The sequence below is a fragment of the Wyeomyia smithii genome, chromosome 2 (genome assembly GCF_029784165.1).
Source record: "Wyeomyia smithii strain HCP4-BCI-WySm-NY-G18 chromosome 2, ASM2978416v1, whole genome shotgun sequence".
In the NCBI taxonomy this organism is placed as follows: Eukaryota; Metazoa; Arthropoda; class Insecta; order Diptera; family Culicidae; genus Wyeomyia; species Wyeomyia smithii.
Window position 1 is genome coordinate 70690622 of NC_073695.1, and position 19852 is coordinate 70710473.

The window sequence follows — 19852 nt, forward strand, 5'->3', positions numbered from 1 at the left end:
TGCTGATATATCAGCTGCGTATCGAATCACTGGCGGGGTAGCCTGCCCCTACCAGTGTGCAGATGTTTCTGCCGATATATAACAGGCTATTGTTATCGCGCAGCACAAGAACCAATCGACAAAAAAACACCCGTACGATAACTCGTGTATTGTTATTTTGCGAACTCAAACGGAGATAAACAATTTGCGTCTAATCGAGACGAAAGCAAAACAACGAATGCGATATTTAAAGTTCAACATGCATATTCTCAACTGTTTATTTACTCAACATAACCAATCGAAGTTTAATGCAACATGTAACAACCAAAGAATATATTTAAAGAACTATTGATTTAGTGACATTTTCATGAATATTGCATCACCCGGAAAGTTTATCATCACCTAATATGGGCAAAATTATTAAACTCTATTTCGAATACTGACAACTTACAGAGTTGTATTTACCTTACTATTCAGACGACAGCCGTGCTATATCAATAAGTTGTCGCCATGTCGCTCGGTGTTAACCTGTGTTTCGCCTGCTCCCCAGAGGTCTAATCACCCGCAAGTCGCCTTCGATCTGGTCGAGCTATCGTGCACGCTGCGCCACTCTATTTCTGGTGCCGGCAGGGTTGACGGGCCCACCGCAACCTATTGACGTTCGCCAGGTGTGCAATATGGTTCTCTTCAAGCAGCGCGTGCAGCTCATGGTTGCACCGTCGCCCTTCTCCGTCGTCCGTCTGTACTCCATCGTTGATAGTTCGCAGCCCTCATGTTCAAAAACTCCAAGAGCGTTAACGTCCTCCGCGAGTAGCGTTGTTGTCTCGATTCCGTTGAAGACTACCGGGGACTCGACTCGAAGTGTCTTCCGAAGTGAAAAGTAGGAAAAGTTCCCAACCTGGATGCGTCTCTGGATCTCTTTGCTGGTCTCAATGTCGGTCACCAGTGATCCCAAATACACGAACTCGTCGACCGCCTCAAGCTCATCGCCGTCTACAGAGACTTGAGTTGGGAGGCTGATGTTGTTCTCCTTGGAGCCTCTCGCTTGCACGTATTTCGTCTGGCTTTGGCTTTCAGTCAGGCGTAAGTTTTCTCCTCCATCGCAAAGTTACGTTTTATGATGTCAAAGTCATCCGTGATGCCTAGAAGCTGAACAAACTTTGTGAAAATCGTGCCCCTCGTGTAGCCTTCCGAATCACACCCTTAAGGGCGATGTTACAGTTACAGTTTTACTCAAATAACATTTATTTGACAATACATATTTATGTTTTACGGAGCTTATTGTTTTCTAGCGTCTTATTTTTTAAAGTATCTTATAAACTAAAAGCAAATTCTTTATCCTTGCCACCGACTACGAGCTAAAATTAAGTCTAATTTAAAATCCGTTGTCGTGCAAGATCTGCCATAGCTGTTCTCGATCGACTGTATCATAGGCCACCGTGAAGTTGATGAAATTGTGATGTGTGTGCATGTTGTATTCGCGACATTTCTGTAAGATCTGTCAGATAGAGTCCGTGGTGGCGTAGTGGCTTCGTGCGACCCGTATGAAGCCCGCTTGGTACTGGCCCACGGTGATAGACGACGGATCCTGATCTGTGAGAATATTTTGAAGGCGGCATTGATAAGCGAGATGCCGCGTTAGTTGCGTTGCGGCACTTCAGCTTGTAGCCCTTCTTGTAGATGAGGCAGACGACTCCCTCCGTTCACTCGTCTGGCAGTTTTTCCTCCTCCCAAATTTTGGAAATGAACCATTGCAGCGTTCTAGCCAGCGCCTCTCTCCTATGTTTAAAAAGCTCGCTCGGCAGTTCGTCTTTTCATGCGATTTTATTGTTTTTCAGCTTCCCGATCTCACAAAGAACATGATGAACATAGATGGCTGGTCGTTTCTGCCACTCGGTGCTTCAACTCCTAGTGTCACCGTTGCGGTCTCCCCGATAGCTGTGCGAATGCTGCACCAGTTGTCTTCGAGAGGCGATGAGCCAAGCCTCTCCGCCGAGGGTAGTACCGCTTCGAGCTGTTGCGCGTATTACTCCGCAGTAGGGGGGGGGGGGGGGTCCCGAAGCTGCTTGATGGTATACGGTCGACAGTTGCAAAGATATCGCAACGAAGTAGTGGTTCGAGCTAATATCCGCATCGCGATTAGTGCGTACGTTTCTAATGTCTGAGGAAAACCGGCCGTCGATAAGAACATGGTGAATTTAGCCTGCTGTACGTTGGTCAGCGTATCTCCAGGTGGATTGCGGATGTCCTTTCGGGGGAAGGAGATATTTCCGACTGACAGTCCTTGGGAAGCTGCGAAGTTGACGCATCGCTGGCCGTTGTTGTTCGTCTCGGTGTAGAGGCTGTGTGGTTCATGTACAATCCCATGTACGGAGCTGCCAATCGTCGTCCTTATTTCGTCGCCTCGTTGGTGTTTGTTCCAGTTAGTATTCAATTCTTGATTGTTCTTCGTATGTATTTTAATTTTTCGGTATGCTGCCTTGCTAAGGCGACAGATGCGTATCTCGCAACGGGACTGCCATCTTGGATGCAGCTGGTGAGACACCGCAGTTCATAATTCAGCTTGAGTTTCAGTTTGAACCGGTCCTAACATGGAGAACAGATGCTCAGGTAAGCCGCCCTCCTAGGAGAATAGCTCTCCCTTCCCTGTCAGCATACGACCAAGTTCTCACCGGTTCACCGATCGTCCCTCGATTGTTCGTATCGCAGCCGGTAACACGTGGAGTCATAGGAGTTGCTGGGCATTATGCTTTGGACCACACTGAGGTCTATTTTATGCTAACTAGTACGGGTGTACTGCTGGTACGCACTGCCCAGCCGTTTACCAACCAGAGACCTAGGAAGTTGTGGTCTTCAGAAAAGTTGTTCAGGAACTTGTAAAGGCTTTTATTTGGTGCACAGTTTGTTCGAAATTTGACCGCAACGTGGCGCTAGGTGCATGTAGTTTTGAGAATATTAACCCTTATTCATTTCGTAAATCCGACCATTTTGAAAGTTGTCGTCTTCAGCAAATTGGTTCAGAGGGTCAAAAGATTTTCATTGATACACAATTTGTTTTTAACCGTTATGTGCTCGACAAAAAACACCTTTACATGCCCGACGGGGTTCCCGAGTACCCACAATTTGAATTTCGTAATTTCGACAATTTTCGTAATTTCGACAATTTTCATTCCAATAGGTTTAGTACTGAAAGATTAAGCAACTTATCTACTTTGAAATTAGTGCCAGCGGTACCTCGAAAGGATTTTCTCATTCCCAGAAAACCGTTTTTTTTCGGAGATATGTTCCGGAACTGAGGATTTTTATTAATATTTGATAATATTATTGGTATAATTACAATTGATACCACGAATGAGTACTTCCGGAATCGGTATGATGCCCAGAGACCTGCAAAAGAGCTTATTGGCCATTTTGAATATCAAAATGGCGACTTCCGGTTTTTGGAAATGAATTCAAAATTGGCCGAATACCATCGAATATGCGTATTTCCGGGATCAGGATCAGACCCAAAGACCCGATATCAACTCCAGACGCTATTGTGAAATTGAAGATAACGACTTTCGGTTATTGTAAAATAGCTAAAATTGATCATATACCACCATTTATTAGTGGTTTGGGTTTCGGAAAACTGAACAATGTGGCCTTCATCTTCATCGGTAATATGATTGTTTTGTAACTAGAGGATGGACGGCTGAAGTTCCCGATTCATCCAAGCATTAGCCTCGGTAATGCAATGGAGTCGTTATATTATATTTTTCAAGCATCTAGGCATTTTCAATGTTCCAATAAGCGGTCTAAAATCATAAACAGGATAGGGCTTCAATACCTTATCAACTGTTCGCAACACAATATATATTTACAAGCCTAGAATTTTTATTTGCAAGCCTAGAATTTTTATGAAACATAAATCTTTAGCAAAAGCACGTTAAAGTTTTACCTCGGGTGAATGCAAGCATAAATCAAAGTCACAAAACTGTACACAACAATTTAAAATAACTATACTATATTTCAAGCTCAACATAACTCTGCGCTACGTAGAATAATCTACCTCACCGAAAAATATTAGTAGCCCTCGACCATCATTTCGCATATTCATATCCAGCGACCAGTAACAACAACAAATTACCATCCTACCGCAGTGAATGCTCTATACAAGTTGTAAATCTTGAAAAGTTGTTTCTCGAATTGTTATTGCCAAGCCATACGCAACTGCGAACGCAAAAACCATTTCCTACTCTGCATCGTACACCGTTAAGTCCATCGGAAATGTCTCCCAGCAAGGCGCTGCGATTGACAGTTTCAAGGTTTGAGCCAATCTGTGGACACAAGCCAATTCAAATGTCCCTGTCCAGCGAAAACCAAGAAAACCGCCGTGGGGTAATCGTTCTTTGCAAGTACTAAAGCGGGAAATGAAAGCATGTCAGCGTCACTATCGCAAAATTCGCACCCCGCTCTCTAGATGCAGTTTTAAGCAAGCAAGTCAACTGTACCGTAGATTGAATACTCGCTTATATAAACAGTACGTTACTAACACGCAAAATAATCTGCGGCGAAACCTGAAGAGTTTTTGGCAGTTTGTTAGAACAAAGCGAAGGAATAATAATGGAATACCAGCGAAAGCTTTTCTAGATGATAAATCCACTATGGACCCATTGATTAAATGTGAATTGTTTGCTGATCATTTTTCTGCTGTTTTCAATACAACTACTGCTACTACTGATGAAGCTGCACTCGCTGCTTCCGATATCCCAATAAACATAATTTCGGCTGACGTTCCTGAGATAACTGAGGAAGCGCTTCTAAAGGCGGCGAAAAGGTTGAAAACCTCCAATGCTCCAGGACCTGCTGTCGTATTCAAAAAATGCATCAGTGAGCTTGCTAATCCACTAGTAAAAATATTTAATTGGTCTTTACGACAAGGCAAATTCCCAGCTCTTTGGAAAAACTCGCATATTGCTCCGATTCACAAAAAAGGAAACAGACAAGATATTCGTAATTATCGAGGTATAACATCACTAAGCGCCTGCTCGAAATTATTTGAAATGTTTCTAAGTGATCATCTGCTGTTTCACACAAAAAGCATCATCTCTAGTGATCAACACGGTTTTTATCCTGGTCGTTCTGTGACAACTAATTTGCTTTGTTTCACTTCAGACTGTATCGCTCATATTGAAAACGGGAAGCAGGTCGATGCTGTATACACAGACTTGAAAGCTGCGTTTGATAAAATTGATCATCGAATATTACTCGAAAAACTCGCTAGAATGGGTGTCTCCGACGACCTGGTTAAATGGTTGCAATCGTACCTAAGTGATAGAAGCCTGAGTGTCAAACTTGGATCCTGCACATCCCGACGATTTACAAATACCTCCGGCGTCCCTCAAGGGGCGTTCCTCAATCTTGGACCGCTCCTTTTCGTTATGTATATAAATGATGTTGCATCCCGTCTTGGAAGAGGTTGTAAACTGTTTTATGCTGACGATCTAAAGATATATATGGTCATTGACAAATTTTCCGACTGCCAAAGCCTGCAAGATCTGCTGGATATTTTTGAAGATTGGTGTCAAAAAAACCTAATGACTATAAGTGTCCAGAAATGTGCTGTAATTTCATTTCATCGATGTAGTAATCCCATAAAAACCACTTATACAATCGGACGTACACCTCTTGCTCGTGTCAATGAAATTAACGACCTTGGGGTACTACTTGATGAGAAATTGACTTTTGGGCCGCATCGAGCCAATATTATTGACCGTGCAAGTCGTCAGCTAGGATTTCTTATGAAGGTGTCTAAAGATTTCACTGATATCCATTGCCTGATATCGCTATATTCGGCGTTAGTAAGATCGATTGTGGAGTCGTCAGCTGTAGTGTGGGCATCATACCAGACAACTTGGATTGATAGGATTGAGAGACTGCAGAAGCGTTTTGTCCGTTTCGCACTTCGTAGACTTCCTTGGACAGACAGGCTGAACCTTCCTCCTTATGAACACCGTTGTAATCTGTTAGGGATTGCTTCTCTGGAACGTAGAAGAAAAATTCAGCAGGCAATGGTTGCTGCTAAAGTTATTCTAGGTGAAATCGACTGCCCGACTCTTCTAAGCAAGTTTTCTCTGAATGCTCCTAGTCGAATTCAACGCAGATCACTGATTGAAATGTTTATAACGCCGTTCCATCGCTCTGTCTTTTGATACTTTGAACCAATCTCCAGAATAATCCGTATCTTCAACAAAACTAGTCAACTGTTTGATTTTGGATGTACCTCGATTGTTTATAAACAGAAACTGATATCAGCTAGACTTTTTTAATATCTGTTAAATTTAAGTAATTTTTTTTTTATTCATTAAGACTATAACTTGTCAGATGAATTATAATAAAACAATAATAATAATAATAATCCACTCTCATGCGGTGTTGGTTAGAGTCATGTTCGCAACTTGTCCAGTTGGATTTACATATTCCCATTATCCCTTGGCGTTTTATCTATCCACATCCTCCACTATCTCTCTCTCTCTGTTTCTCCCGTTTTTCCAATTCGCCACGGCGGCCTTTCGGACTCCAGTTCGAATAGTTATTGGCCCGAAACGGGTGTAAAATTGCGCCAATTTAAAATTCGTTTTTCCTCCTTCACAGCACGATGTCCCACCTGGAAAGCATGCCTTCATCGTCATTAGCCAGCCGAAAGGCAACCTGGTATGGATTTCCAACGATGCCTCGGCCGTCAGTTCACCGGCCAGCGGCGGCGGAATAGGAGGTGGCGGTAGCAGCACGAACAGCGATAAGGAAAAGTACAAACCTCGGCTGCACACCTGGAACGAGTGCGACAGTGTGCAGGTAAGTTGCGGATCTTTTCGGTTAATAGTCCGGATATATAGAGAGAAGGACCTATTCCGGAAGGTTCGACTTGTCGCTGTCCGTTACTTTCCCGACCCCACAGACGGTCTTCCGCCGTAATGCGCTATTTAGCTTTCGCTGTATCCGTGTGGTGTAGAACCGCAATCCACAGCTCGATAGCGTCTACAGTTTTATGTGTTTTTCCTCCTGTTTTGTTTCAAATTAGTAGAAACTTACCCCATCATTAACGTAGTTATGAAACATATTTTTTAAATTTGAATGCCATGCCTATTTTCGGTTGCTCTGCTAGTTAGCTTAGCGTTTATTTGCTTGCACAAGAAGGGGAGCTTCAAGTTGTCAAGCCGATGCCAAAAACCACCTACCTAACTTTAAGATAACACGAACTGCAACGAACATGGAGATAAACGCTAATCGAATAAAACAAGCTTTGCTGCAAAATTGTATGCTAGGGTGTTCTAAATTTGAGCGTTTCTGTTCGACTTGTCGCTGTCTAAAATTTTACTATAGCATTAATATTTTTAGTTTAAACCACCGAAAAAAAATTCTGTCGAAGCTCTACTTCTCCAGTTCACCCTAGAGTACCGGATTTCGTTTCGTAACGGTTTACTGCTGTCGAAAAACCACCAAAATAATTGAACGTTTGCCGAAACAAAAGCGTTGTACGGCCTTCACTTCGATTTTCCGAACGCATCTCTTGGGTCTACCAACCAACTGTTTGCAGTTCGTTATCCCTCTAGTTATTTTTGTACACCAAGAAATCTCGCGTAACTTTTCAAAAGGACCAAAGTAACATTAAGAGACTCTCTTTGTTACTTTTCCTTCGAATAATAACTCAGTTATTCTTAAATTTGTCTTGATACTCTTCGCGAATCCCAACGCCGGCATAGGTGTCGATGGTTTTCAGGTGGTGTGATCCACTCACAACCAACCCAACTAGATTCAATCCTAGCCAACATTGGGAGATTTTCTGAGGCGAAAAATTTCTGGGATCACGCCTTCCATCGCATGAGGAAGTAAAGCTGTTACATTAAAAAAACTTGATTTTTCAGCAATCTAACCTACGATCTAGACTCATCATGCCTTTGAAAAATGTGCCAGAAAAAAATTACCTTAATACTAGTATCTTCCTCTGCAAAAAAGTTGGCTTCGCTCGTTTTGATAAAAATAAAGCCACCTCCATTTTTGGTTTGCAGAACGAAGCGCCTTTCACAAGAGCCGTTGTGCACAAACAATTAAAAACTGGCAAATTGACGTTCTAGAGTAGACCACCGTGCAATGCAGTGTATTTAAAAACTGACTAAATTATTGTCCGAAAAATCGCAACTCAGATATTCCAAACTCCATCAGAATAACATTACAGATTAAGATTTTAATAACACTGGTCGACAAAAGCAAAAAAAGTTGCCCTGAAGCCCAAAAAAGTTGTCATAAAAAGATTATAACTTTTCAACCATTCCTGTGAATTTTGTTGCCCATAATGAATGCAGAAGTGCATCAAAAGGCCACAGGGTAATTGCTTGCGGGAATATTCATTCAAGTCTCTGAAAAACTTTTATTGAGAAAAAAGTAGAAAGGTGGTATCCAAGATACGACCGCATTTCGTTGGACTACGGTATTTTTATATTCCATCAAAACAAATAGTAGACGGAATTGCAACTCTAGTATTTTCTCTAATTCTATCTTACAGTGCATTTCTAAATGTGGAGACGTTAAAGCTTAATAAATAATAATATATACTAAAAGAATGGATTTTTTATTTTAGCGCAGTAACTTCAAAAAAACCATAGCTCCAGCCCAGCATATAATTTCATGTATTTTAGGAAATTACGTTCATTTGAATGACTTAAAAAAGCGAAAACTCAATAATACGCTTTTTGCGTAGTTTTTATCAAGGTTTAAGCGAGGCGAGTGAACGAATAAGAAATTTAATTGGATGGCGTGCGCTTTTAAAGGCGACCAATATTGGCCACCACCCGCTTTCTGCTGCTCCAAAAAGAACCGTCCGCTTTGCCGGTCAATAAACAAATGAGAAATTCAATTCGATAGCGTGCGCTTTTATGAGCGACCAATATTTGCCACCACCCGCTTTTTGCTGCTCAAGAAAGAATCGTCCGCTTTTCCGGTCAAAAAACAATTGAGAAATTCAATTAGATGACATGCGGTTTTATAAGCGACCAACATTTGCCACCACCGCTTTCTGCTGCTCCAGAAAGAACCGTCCGCTTTATCGGTCAATAAACAAATAAGAAATTCAATTCGATGGAATGCGCTCTTATGAGCGACCAATATTTGCCACCACCCACTTTCTGCTGCTCTAAAAAGAACCGTCCTCTTTACCTGTCAAAGCACGAATGAGAAATTCTACTCGATGGCACGCGCTTTTATGAGCGACCAATATTTGCCACCACCCGCTTTCTGCTGCTCCAGAAAGAACCGTTCGCTTTGCCGGTCAACGCATGAATGAGAAATTCAACTCGATGGCGTGCGTATGATACCGGTACAGTTTTCGAATGAAAATGATGGGTTGGAATGTTCGAATGATACGTTTTATATTCTGGTTTAGTCAGTTACTTGCAAAGAGGGAGGAGTTCAGAAGAATACGGAATGGCAAGGAAAATAAAACAACAACAACAAATCGGTTACAAAATCAGATCGGTTGTATCCGTTAGTGGCGGCTGTGCGTGGGAAGAGAGGTAGTGATTGGTTTCTCGGTATGATTTAAACAATCGATGTTATACACCAATTTTTCAATAGTGTACCTCAAGCAATAGGTTGTTTTTGTTACATAAATTTAACCGTAAAAGAAATTCTGATCGGTTGATACCAAAACCTCGATATTCTGAAAAGAAACAAATATATAAGCGCTCAAAACCTGACCTCTTTTCCCTGGTTAAAATTACTAGATTTCCAAATTCAGGCGCCTAACGTCGATATAGACGTTAGTCCAACGTCAAAAGAGTCTAAGCCTAATTGACAAACGTGGGGTTGACGTTTCGGGAATGAAAATGAAGACTGAATTTACGGTAGACTACCTTTTCTATTAAACCGTGTTGAGAAATTTTACGAAAAGGTGGGGTTCTGCAGATGATGCAAATGGGTAATTCTCGCTGAAACCAGGCCATTAGTTACACGAGGTCTTTAAAATTTGATTTATTTCGATTAAAAACTAAATCTATATTAGTTCCAGTTGATGAACCCCTCGTTTGCCAAGGAGTCAATAAGTTTTTAGAAAAGTGAAAATTTAATATTTTTATCGAGATTTATCTCAAACTATTGCTTCAAACCCCTCTTCAAACAGTCCGTCATTAGTTATACAAGAAACATTTAGGGCTTTCATATAAAATGTTCAAAGTTTTGGCCGCCATATTGAATTAAATCAGAAAAACGAGTTTTTGGACAACTTGGCAACCACCGATTATAATTCTAAAACCAGCATTTGTAAGCTGAGAATAAATCCTATAAGATACATTTAGAAAATTAGGTGTGTCGCGTTAGAAACATGTTCATCAAGCTGATTTTTTGTAATGAGTTTCAATATTTTTAGCGCACACCGCGCGATCGACATCGGACCGTGCACTGCTCATTCGTTGTGTCGCTGTTTGACTCGGTCATTCAAATGCGGGATCAAATTGCGACCCAGATAAACAGCGCGATAAATATCGGTATGGAACAGTTGAGATCAAATGTAAAGGAGTCTCTTGAAAATTTATCATGCGAGAAATTTGAAAAATTGAATCATTCGGTTTTGCAATTAAATACGAATCCGAATATAGCTGCTATTAATAATGCTCGCGCGCGGATTGGGACGATTCCTTCTGAATCGGACCAAATCGGCAAAAAGCGTAGAATCGAATACGAAAATAATGACGATGTTTTTGACGACGGTGCAACTTTTGCGCAAGTTGTTAAAAGTCGCGGTAAAAACAATAAATCTAACTCAAGTAACAAAAGTAATACTAACATCGGATTTAAACCGGCTAAACCTAAGACTCGTCCGGTTATTGTGATTAAACCGAAAGAGTCCAAACAACCTTGCGAGGAAACTCGGAAGTTTTTGAAAACTAACTTAGATCCTAAAACACACAAAGGTAGTAATTTCAGGAACGGTAAAGATGGTTCCATTATTGTCGAATGCGCCGTTGGCGAAAATATTGATTTAGTGAAAAATGGCATTCAAAGCAATCTGGGTGAAAAATACAGCGCTGTTGTTCCCACGTCGGTGCCTAGATTGAAAGTAGTGGGCATGAGTGAGAATCTTTCTCCTGATGTTTTCATTGACTATTTAAAGAGTCAAAATGATTGCATCACAATCAATGAGGTAAAAGTAGTTAATATGTACGAAAATCCACGCTTCACCTATAACAAGTATAGCGCGGTAATTGAAGTTGATTTAGAAACGTATAATAGTTTGTTATCTGCTAAGCAAGTAAATGTAGAGTTTGATCGGTACTTAGTATTGTGTAGGTATACCTGTATCCTGGGTATAACCTACCAGGACTTTCTCCAGAAAACCCTGTACGCGCAATGGGCGCGGAATTAATACACACAGATTAACGTGGACTAACTGACTTTATTTTCGTACATCACTACTTAAATATACCCTACCGGTAACTCAGAGAGAGAGACTTTCTCCACTCTCTGTTTACCTTACTAATCTCTTAACCTAATCTAGTACTGCTAAAGTACGGGCGGCGTTTTGTTTACAACACAAAACTTGTTTATTTTGGTTGAGTTTGTTTGCCGGTGGCACAGCAGAAGGCTGCGCGAAGTTCTTTGCCACCTGTGGCATAATCTGTTGATACATAGAGTGTTGACAGAGCCGTTCGCGGTCCTCTGTCAAGGGAACCAAATGTTTCGCTTGACTAAAGCATAGCAGAAGGCTATGCCCTCCTAGGAACAACATTTAACTTTAATTATAAGGCTCGTGACGGAGCATTGGGTTCTTCGCAGGGTGTGACGTCACATCTGCCACCCCGCCTAGTTGGCCATTATCTAGAAGAGACAATGGTCACACGGTCCGTCCTGACGGCCGATAGGTGTGTTTTTCTCTTGTTTATTACAATTATTCTCGCGTTTTCATGCAACTATATACACCGTTGTTTTTTTATAATATGTTTTTTTTTCTCTGGCAAATGAAATTCTGTTATTCAAAACTGTAGCAACGTTTTGAGTTTACATTATCATACATGACATTTTCCTTATTTAGAATTAACAATTGCTTGCTCGCCTGATGCGCTGCGTCGTGAAGATATCTGCTGTTTAGCTGTCGTGTTCAAGCGCTGGGTTGCAGGGGGTTTGAAACGGGAGGGTGCGTCTGGCAGTAGAGGTTCTCATCGGTTGGTTGTGGTGCAAACTCATCTCTAAGGCTTCATCGGGTTATTTACACTAGTTCAACGATTACCATTGCATTTTAATTAAGACTGCAGTTCAGCTGGTTGTTTTACGATTGTTCAGAGTGTGTTGTTGAACTTCAATGTTGGGTTAGCCGTGTCCCTTTGGCATAGATCGGCTGTATTTTTGTTTGGCTTATAGTATTGTTATGCGCCGTGTGGCGAAAAGATTTGCGATTGCCACTGGCTCTGTTGCATAATGCAGTCACTTGGTTTATCATCTTTAACTGTCTGCGCGGGGTGTCCAATTACCCGCTAGCATGTGTGCACATTTTCAAAGCGTAGTGCGTAAAGACCATAGTTGATTAAACACGAGCAAAATTTTATAGCGTCATTTTGCTTGTTTGGCTTTGACCTCGAATCCTCATTTGTGGAAGTCAATAACTCTCAATGAGTAATATATATTTGGAGTGTAGTTTGCTGTATTCGTCTTCGCGCTGAAGTCTCGATTCTGGCTTGAGCCGCATTGATTGAGTTCTGTTGCACATCTGACCTTTTCAGGGATCAAAAACTGGATACTGCTCGTCTCCTCTTGGTAATAACGTTTGGCTTTACCTCCATCTCGACCATAGACACCCGCCGTTCAACTCCCCTCACAACCGTCTGCTTCCCTTTTCGCGTCATACTGGGCATTATGGTATGCCCCCATCTCAGCATCCGTTGTAATCACCTCGGTCGTCTTCGAGGATCGGGAACTCGTCTCATTGTCAATTCTTAGATGCTAGCTGCCCTACTTAGCAAGTGGTGCATATATTTTTTTGCCATTCTTTCATCAATTTTTTTTTTTCGTTAATTTTTTCCACTTGCTGTTTAAAATTAATTTCAAACGCGTACGGGCTCTTATGTTCTATCATATCTTCTAATCTTCTACTTAAACACTATGCCCGTTTTTCTTTTTCTTCGGTTAACATAATTTTTCTTTTCCTACTAAAGTGTACAATATATTTTTCTCTTGATTATATCGGATGCTATTGGTTAATCAACGTCTACATTATTCATTCTCAACGAATTTTTACTTCACAATTATTTTTTTTCACTTGAACTCAATCCGATTTACAAAAAAAAAAATCTTTTTCTAATTCTTGTGCGTTTTTTTTTTCTTTGTCAACCTCTGTTGCCCGTCGTGGCTCTTTTTCTTTTCATTAGGTGTTTTTTTTTTGTCAACCTCTGTTGCCCGTCGTGGCTCTTTTTCTTTTCATTAAAACATTTCTCTTTCTCATAGCAACTTTTTCTTTTCTTTTATCGGATTTACAATTCTTTTATCCGATTTACAAAAACTCTGTAGGCCACTTTAATTATGATACTGCTGTCTCAGTCCGTCATACTTACGTTCTACTTACACTTCGCCTGATATGCAGTAGTCTGCATAATACCTCTCCCCCTACCCTTCGAAGGTGCGTCTACCTGTTGCTAGTGATTCCTGAAAGATAAGAAGGTTAGGAAATAAAAGAAAAAATTTCGCATTTCCATTCATACTGGGTTGACTACTCCCTTGTCCGCTCACCTGATACGCATTCATCTCAATCGTTCCGGGTAGTCACTCCCGTTGTTTCCACTCGCCCAATCTTAACTTACAATAGATAGGTGGAATCTTTTAACGCCAGTAGTCCCCTCGTCTGGAAGGTTTAGCCTTCTTGTCCAAAGTCTCTCCTAGTTTTATTGTCGTTCGTTATTTAGGTCATCTCCAATACTTCATTAATCGGTTTTCTTCTCTCATTGGGCCATTAGCCATTTTTAATTAATCAAACCCCGTTCTTATTCACTGTATATTTTTCCCATGTTAACATTTGCATTTTTACAAACAAATGCTGTTCTAAATTCTTTTAACTCCTTACAATCGCTCTCATTGTTACTTCCCGTCCGTCTTTTATCGGGCCATTGGCCATTTTTTCCTACGTCTGCCTCGCACTAACGGGGTCATCTGTACTCTGTGAATCTATCCCATGTTAAATTCGCATTTTATGTAAAAACGTTCCCTGTGTATTATTTACTTCTGTTTTCTGTGTTCCCACACGATAGGTTATTTTTTTTGTCTATAAATTCAACCACGTCTTTCCCCAAGTAAACGTCACGCCCTTTTGACACTTGTCCATCAAAGGCTTTCCATAATATCGGCGACTATTCATATTTATTATTCACGTCATTTTATTTCAGTATACTTTTTCATACAGCTTTAGGTGCTTGCTACTATAACCTATTTTATTTCATTTTATTTTATAACATAGTTTAAGTTCGTATAATCAGTCATAATATCGTTTAAGTCGGTTATTATGAACTTTCTCTAAACGGTGTCCGTTTTTGATTACTGTGGTCATTTCACTTGGGAATTCCACTACTTCATAAGGTCCTCTCCACATATTCTGGAGCTTTTGACCTGATCCTGTCGGGACTGATTTCACTAAAACTAAATCGCCATACATGGGCTGCCATTCATTTGCCTTTCTGTCATAAACTTGCTTGCGCTTTTCTTTTGAATCCTTCAGGTTGGCCTTCGCGTTCGCGTGGAGGTCAAAAAATATTTTTTTCATCTCTTGTGTATATGTTTCATATGTCAAATTGTCCACTCCATTCCGCTTGTAAATGGAGGTGGGAATGCGTGCTGTACGTCCATACAACAATTCGAAAGGGGTGTACCCCGTTGATGAGTTTACTGAAGTATTATACTGAAACGTAAAAAATGGGAGTAAGTTATCCCACGTGTGCGGTTTTCCGCCAATAAATTGCCTTAGGTAAGTTTTTAACTCCCGATTAGATCTTTCCACCAAATTTGCTTGTGGGTGGTACGGACTCGTCGTTATTTTCTTAATTTTCAAAATTTTGCACACATCTTTCATGAGTGTGCTTACAAAATTCGCACCGTTATCTGTAACTAACACCAACGGTACGCCAAATTTGCAAATATAATTCTCTACAAAAGTCCTCGCTACCGTCTGGCTTTCTTGGTTTTCCATAGGTGCGACAGTTAAATATCTAGTTAGGTCGTCCTGCATGACCAGACCATAACGATTTCCTAAGTCGGATTCGGGTAACACTACTATATCCATGTATCGAATGGCTCCGATGCGGTTGTGGTGATCTGCATCGGTATCTTGTTTGATCTTCCAATTTTGTTCTTTTGGCAGGAATCACACTGCCGAACGTAGTTCTCGATATCCCGTTTCATCGTAGCCCACGTAAAAAGTGTGCCAATTCTTTGGCGCATTCGTCGCGCTCCTACGTGCCCTCCTAAGGGTGCATCGTGAAATTCCTTTAAAATTGTTTCCACTTGATCTGGCGCAATTGCTGTACGCTCGCTATTAGCATTATATAATACTATTTGTTTTTCTAGCTTACCCGCTAGGAACTGAATCATTTGCAGAACTTCCTGTTGCTTGATTTTTCTGAATGATATTAGATGAATGACCCCGGCTGCCTTTACTGCCGTGGGGCTCTTATTGAAGCTATCTAAAAATTGTGAAAAAAATTTCCGGCAATCGATTAATGAAATTTCGCTGCCGTCTACTATGAAACCGCCTACCTTTTTGTCTTTAAATTTGAGTACACCATCCTCTACGTAGTCTTTCAGTCCTTGTGACAGCTGATACAGTGTCTGAAGTTCTCTGTACGCCGTCCGACTGTTCAAAATGACAAGACGAGCTTCGATATTCCTCTCGTCCAATATTCTCTTCGAGACTTCCACCGTCTCACTTGGTATCAGGTCATTTGATAATGCCTGTGAAAAGTCATCATATGAAATGTTGACGAGTTGTTGCTCATCCTCGTCCTCAGCGATGTCCGCAATGTCTATGGCACTCAAATCTTGTATTGTGCCGTTCAAATCATCCGAAGCGTTCTTCTGCTGCTCTAGCAGGCGTTTCTGCTGGCGCGTAATCATGGCTATCTGCCTGTGGGGTGAACTTTCTTGCCCCTGACACGTCCCATCTGATAAACGTGACAAAAAATCGGCGACTATATTTTCGCTACCTTGTTTATACCTGATGCTGCATTCCAAACCCTGCAACTTTAGTCTCAATCTTGTCAGCGTTGGAGATGTCTCTTTGAGCCTCCAAATAGCTATAAGTGGTCTGTGGTCCGTGTAAACGATAAACTTTTGACCAAAAATGTAATGTTTGAAATATTCTATGGCCCATACAATCGCCAATAGTTCCTTTTCTATGATATGATATCTGGTCTCTGCACCTACAAGTGCACGACTCGCGAACGCGATCGGCCGGTGCATGGATTTTTCATTCGACAGGACGGCTCCAATAGCATAATTGCTAGCGTCTGTCGTAATAACAAAAGTGTCTTGATAATCTGGCCGGACTAAAACTGGCTCTGTAATCAGCGCGTTTCTAAGGAATTCGAACGCTTCCTGACATTCTTTTCCCCACACAAATTTAGCGTCTTTCTTCAACAAATCATTCAGCGGCTTGCGCTTCTCCGCGATGTTGGGGATAAACTTCCCGTAAAAATTTACTGTTCCCAGAAATGACCTTATACCTTTTACGTTTGTGGGTGGCTTAAGGCTTTGAATGGCCTTAATATTTGCATTGGTGGGTTTTATGCCTTCTTCATTAACGATATGACCCAAATACTCCAGTTCCTTTTTCAAAAACTGACACTTTGATGGTTCTATTTTTAAGTTATGTTTGCGCAAAGCTTGTAATACTTTTCGCAAGTTATCATTATTATCGGTGATAGTGTCACCGAAAACTATAATGTCATCGAGGTAGACAAAAGCTTTCACGTCCCCTATCTCAAAGAGAACAGTATTCATAAGTTTTTGGAATGTTGAGGGGCTGTTCTTTAGCCCCATCGGCATCCGTGTAAATTCGAAGTGGCCTTTGGGAGTGGAAAACGCCGTCTTAGCCGCATCTCGGCGGTCTATCGGGACTTGATAGAACCCCGATTTTAAATCAATTGAGGAGAAATATTTTGCTCCTCCAACATTATCCAATATCTCATTTATAAGAGGTATTGGGTATACAAACGGCTTGGTAACTTCGTTCAATGATCTAAAGTCTACCACAATTCTGTATCTTTTATTTCCGTCAGCATCCGGTTTCTTTGGTACACATAACACCGGTGCATTCCAGGGACTAGTGCTGGGTCTAATAATACCCTGCGCCCTCATTTCATCGATTTCCTTATTAATGTGCCGTTTCGTGGCCTCCGGAAATCTATATTGCCGCTTATTGATAGGCACCTCCGATGAAGTTTCTATCGTGTGTACGGCGGCGTCAGTAGTAGTTAACTTGTCGCCCTCGAAAAAGAATATATCCGTATAGCTTTCGACCATATTCTTCACTGTCCTGAATTCTCTATCAGGCAAGTGCGCCAAATTCAGCACTTGCCGTAGTTTTTCAATTCTTGCATTTCCTTTTGACTCTGGTGTTAGTTTATGTTCTAATAGGTCATAATCTAGCCTAGAGTTAAGATCTAACTCGGTCATTATCGTATTTTCCCTGTCACGAGGTGTGTCCTTCGGCCCCTCATACGTATGGGGTATTTCTCCCCCTATGTTGGGACCTTCTCTAGGTTCCACGCAGGCTGTGGCATTCTCATTAACGATGTTGTTTCTTAGTTGGCTTTGCACCATGACTCTATTTCTTGCTGCTAAAAACACATGCCGACTAAGGGCTTCCTCTCTAGGCACGCTCCATGGGCCCAAACTATCCGGACCCCTATTGCCGTGTTTTTTAAACACAATATAGTCGAAGTTGTTCCCTATCTGGAGGGTGTGTTTTTTCAAAAATTCTACCCCGATTATGCCGTCCGCCGGTAAACCGTTCATCAGGTGAAACTCTGCCGGAATTAAAAAGTTCCCGACTAACAAATCCAGGATAACCGTTCCTAAGGTTCGAACGATCCCGCGACCAATGCCCTCAAAAGTGTTTGTGTCTTGTCTGTTTATATGCACATTCAATTTCTCTGCAACATGCATGCTTAACATATTCGCGCACGCGCCTGTGTCCAAAATCAAGTTCAGCGTTTGCTGCACATTTTGTTTTGCCAGCAGTGTAATCATAAGCCGCCGGCTGGTGTCAAAGTAGACTCGCTTAGCCACACAGGCACTATTGTCCCGTATGTGGTTACATGCTGTTCTCCAGTCCGTTATCTCTATGTGGCTGGGCTCGTCAGTGATTCTCCGCCAATCGACGTCCTGGCATAATTCCGCGAAATCATCGCTAAAGTATTCTTTCGCAAACGGGTCCTTTATCCCATGATTTTCGTTCCCCGAGTTCTTCGCCCCTCCATTGGGCTGATTTATACTTAACACATATTGTGAACGACCGTGCGTCTCATCGTCACTCCACCTGGAATAATTTCGAAAAATATCGTGCTCATTTCCAACATTGGGAGAAATGTTCTCGACCGGTTTGTTAAATTTGTTCCTTACAAAATTATTTCTATTCATCGGTCGGGGTGCCCGGCTGGCGTTGCCGTCGGGCCCCCGGCGACCTAGTTTTTTGATTGTTGGTAGCGCTCGTAGCCTCGGCTTCGAAATTGGCGATCGTACGCATCATTATATCTACCATTATTATTATTGTAATTTCCGCGCCCGGGCGATCTTCCTCTATTGCTGCCGTAATTAAAACCATCATCATGGTGGTGATACTGGCGGTCATTATATCGATTGTTGTCATACCCATCATTATTGTAACTATTTCGATTGCTTTGCTGGTTGTTATTCCGAGCGGCAACCCGCCAATCTTGTGATTCGGTTTGGTGTATGTACCCGTTCCAACGCGCTCCCTGTGAACCTCGGTAGCGATCGTTATTATTATGTTGGTTGGTTTGGTTGCTGTCAAGGTTTCTACCCTGATTAGGCCAGCCGCCCCCTGACTGGCTTCCGTAGTTCCCGTTATTTTGTTGTCGCTCGTTTCCCCTATTAGCGTTTTCCCTGTAGTTACGATTGTTATTGTAATTGTAGTTGTTGGTGCTGCTACTGTTCCCACCTGGCTGCTGTCTGTAATCTTGGGCCTCGTTATTTCGTGTATAATTGATCTGCCGCTGGCGATTGCTAAATCGCTCATTGCCCCTGTTCTGCGAGCTCCCGGCTCCGTTGAAACCATCCCGGCCTCCTCCTTGGGTGTTACTACCTGTCCCATTCGGTTGCCAGCGCCTACCGCCTCTCTCTTTCTCTTGCTCCAGTAGATCCAAACAGCGTAGTCTGTTTTCTACATCCGCGAGTTGTTCGCATTCCTCCCCTCGTTCCTCCAGTAGGTCCAGCAGCTCGTCCAAGCTCAATTTCTTATTTCCTCCCGCCATTAACTTCAGATGTGAATTCCGCAAACCCCCAATAAAATGAATCCTGAGGCTTCTTTCCATTGCAGAACCCGCTGCACCCTCCTGATTCTTTTCAAATGTATCCAGCAATTCTTTTATCTCTATCGTTCTCCTTTTATATGCGCTGTAATCTTCGCTCGGTTCCTGTCGTAGCGTTTCGATCCGTTTTATTACCGACTCGATGTTCTCAATGGAACCGAATTCTTTGATCAAGTTGCGTTTGACCTCTGGCCAGCTCTCCGCCTTGATCCGAGGCAAAACTGCCGCTGCTTTGCCTTTTAGTTTTAGTAGGACTACATAAATTAGTGCACTGTGTGACCCGTTTTCTGGGATTTCGTCCGCGAAATGCTGAACAT

The 19852-nt window shown here is 41.8% G+C and overlaps 1 protein-coding gene across 11 annotated transcripts in view; it reads left to right on the forward strand.

Annotated features, from left to right (window-relative positions):
- LOC129724969 (uncharacterized) overlaps positions 1 to 19852 on the forward strand; it is a 299807-nt gene that overhangs the window by 226853 nt on the left and 53102 nt on the right. For all 11 annotated transcript variants that reach the window (XM_055680299.1, XM_055680301.1, XM_055680300.1 and 8 more), the window contains one exon: positions 6613 to 6813. In XM_055680299.1, the coding sequence (XP_055536274.1) occupies positions 6613 to 6813 (201 nt within the window). The remainder of the gene's footprint in view (positions 1 to 6612; positions 6814 to 19852) is intronic.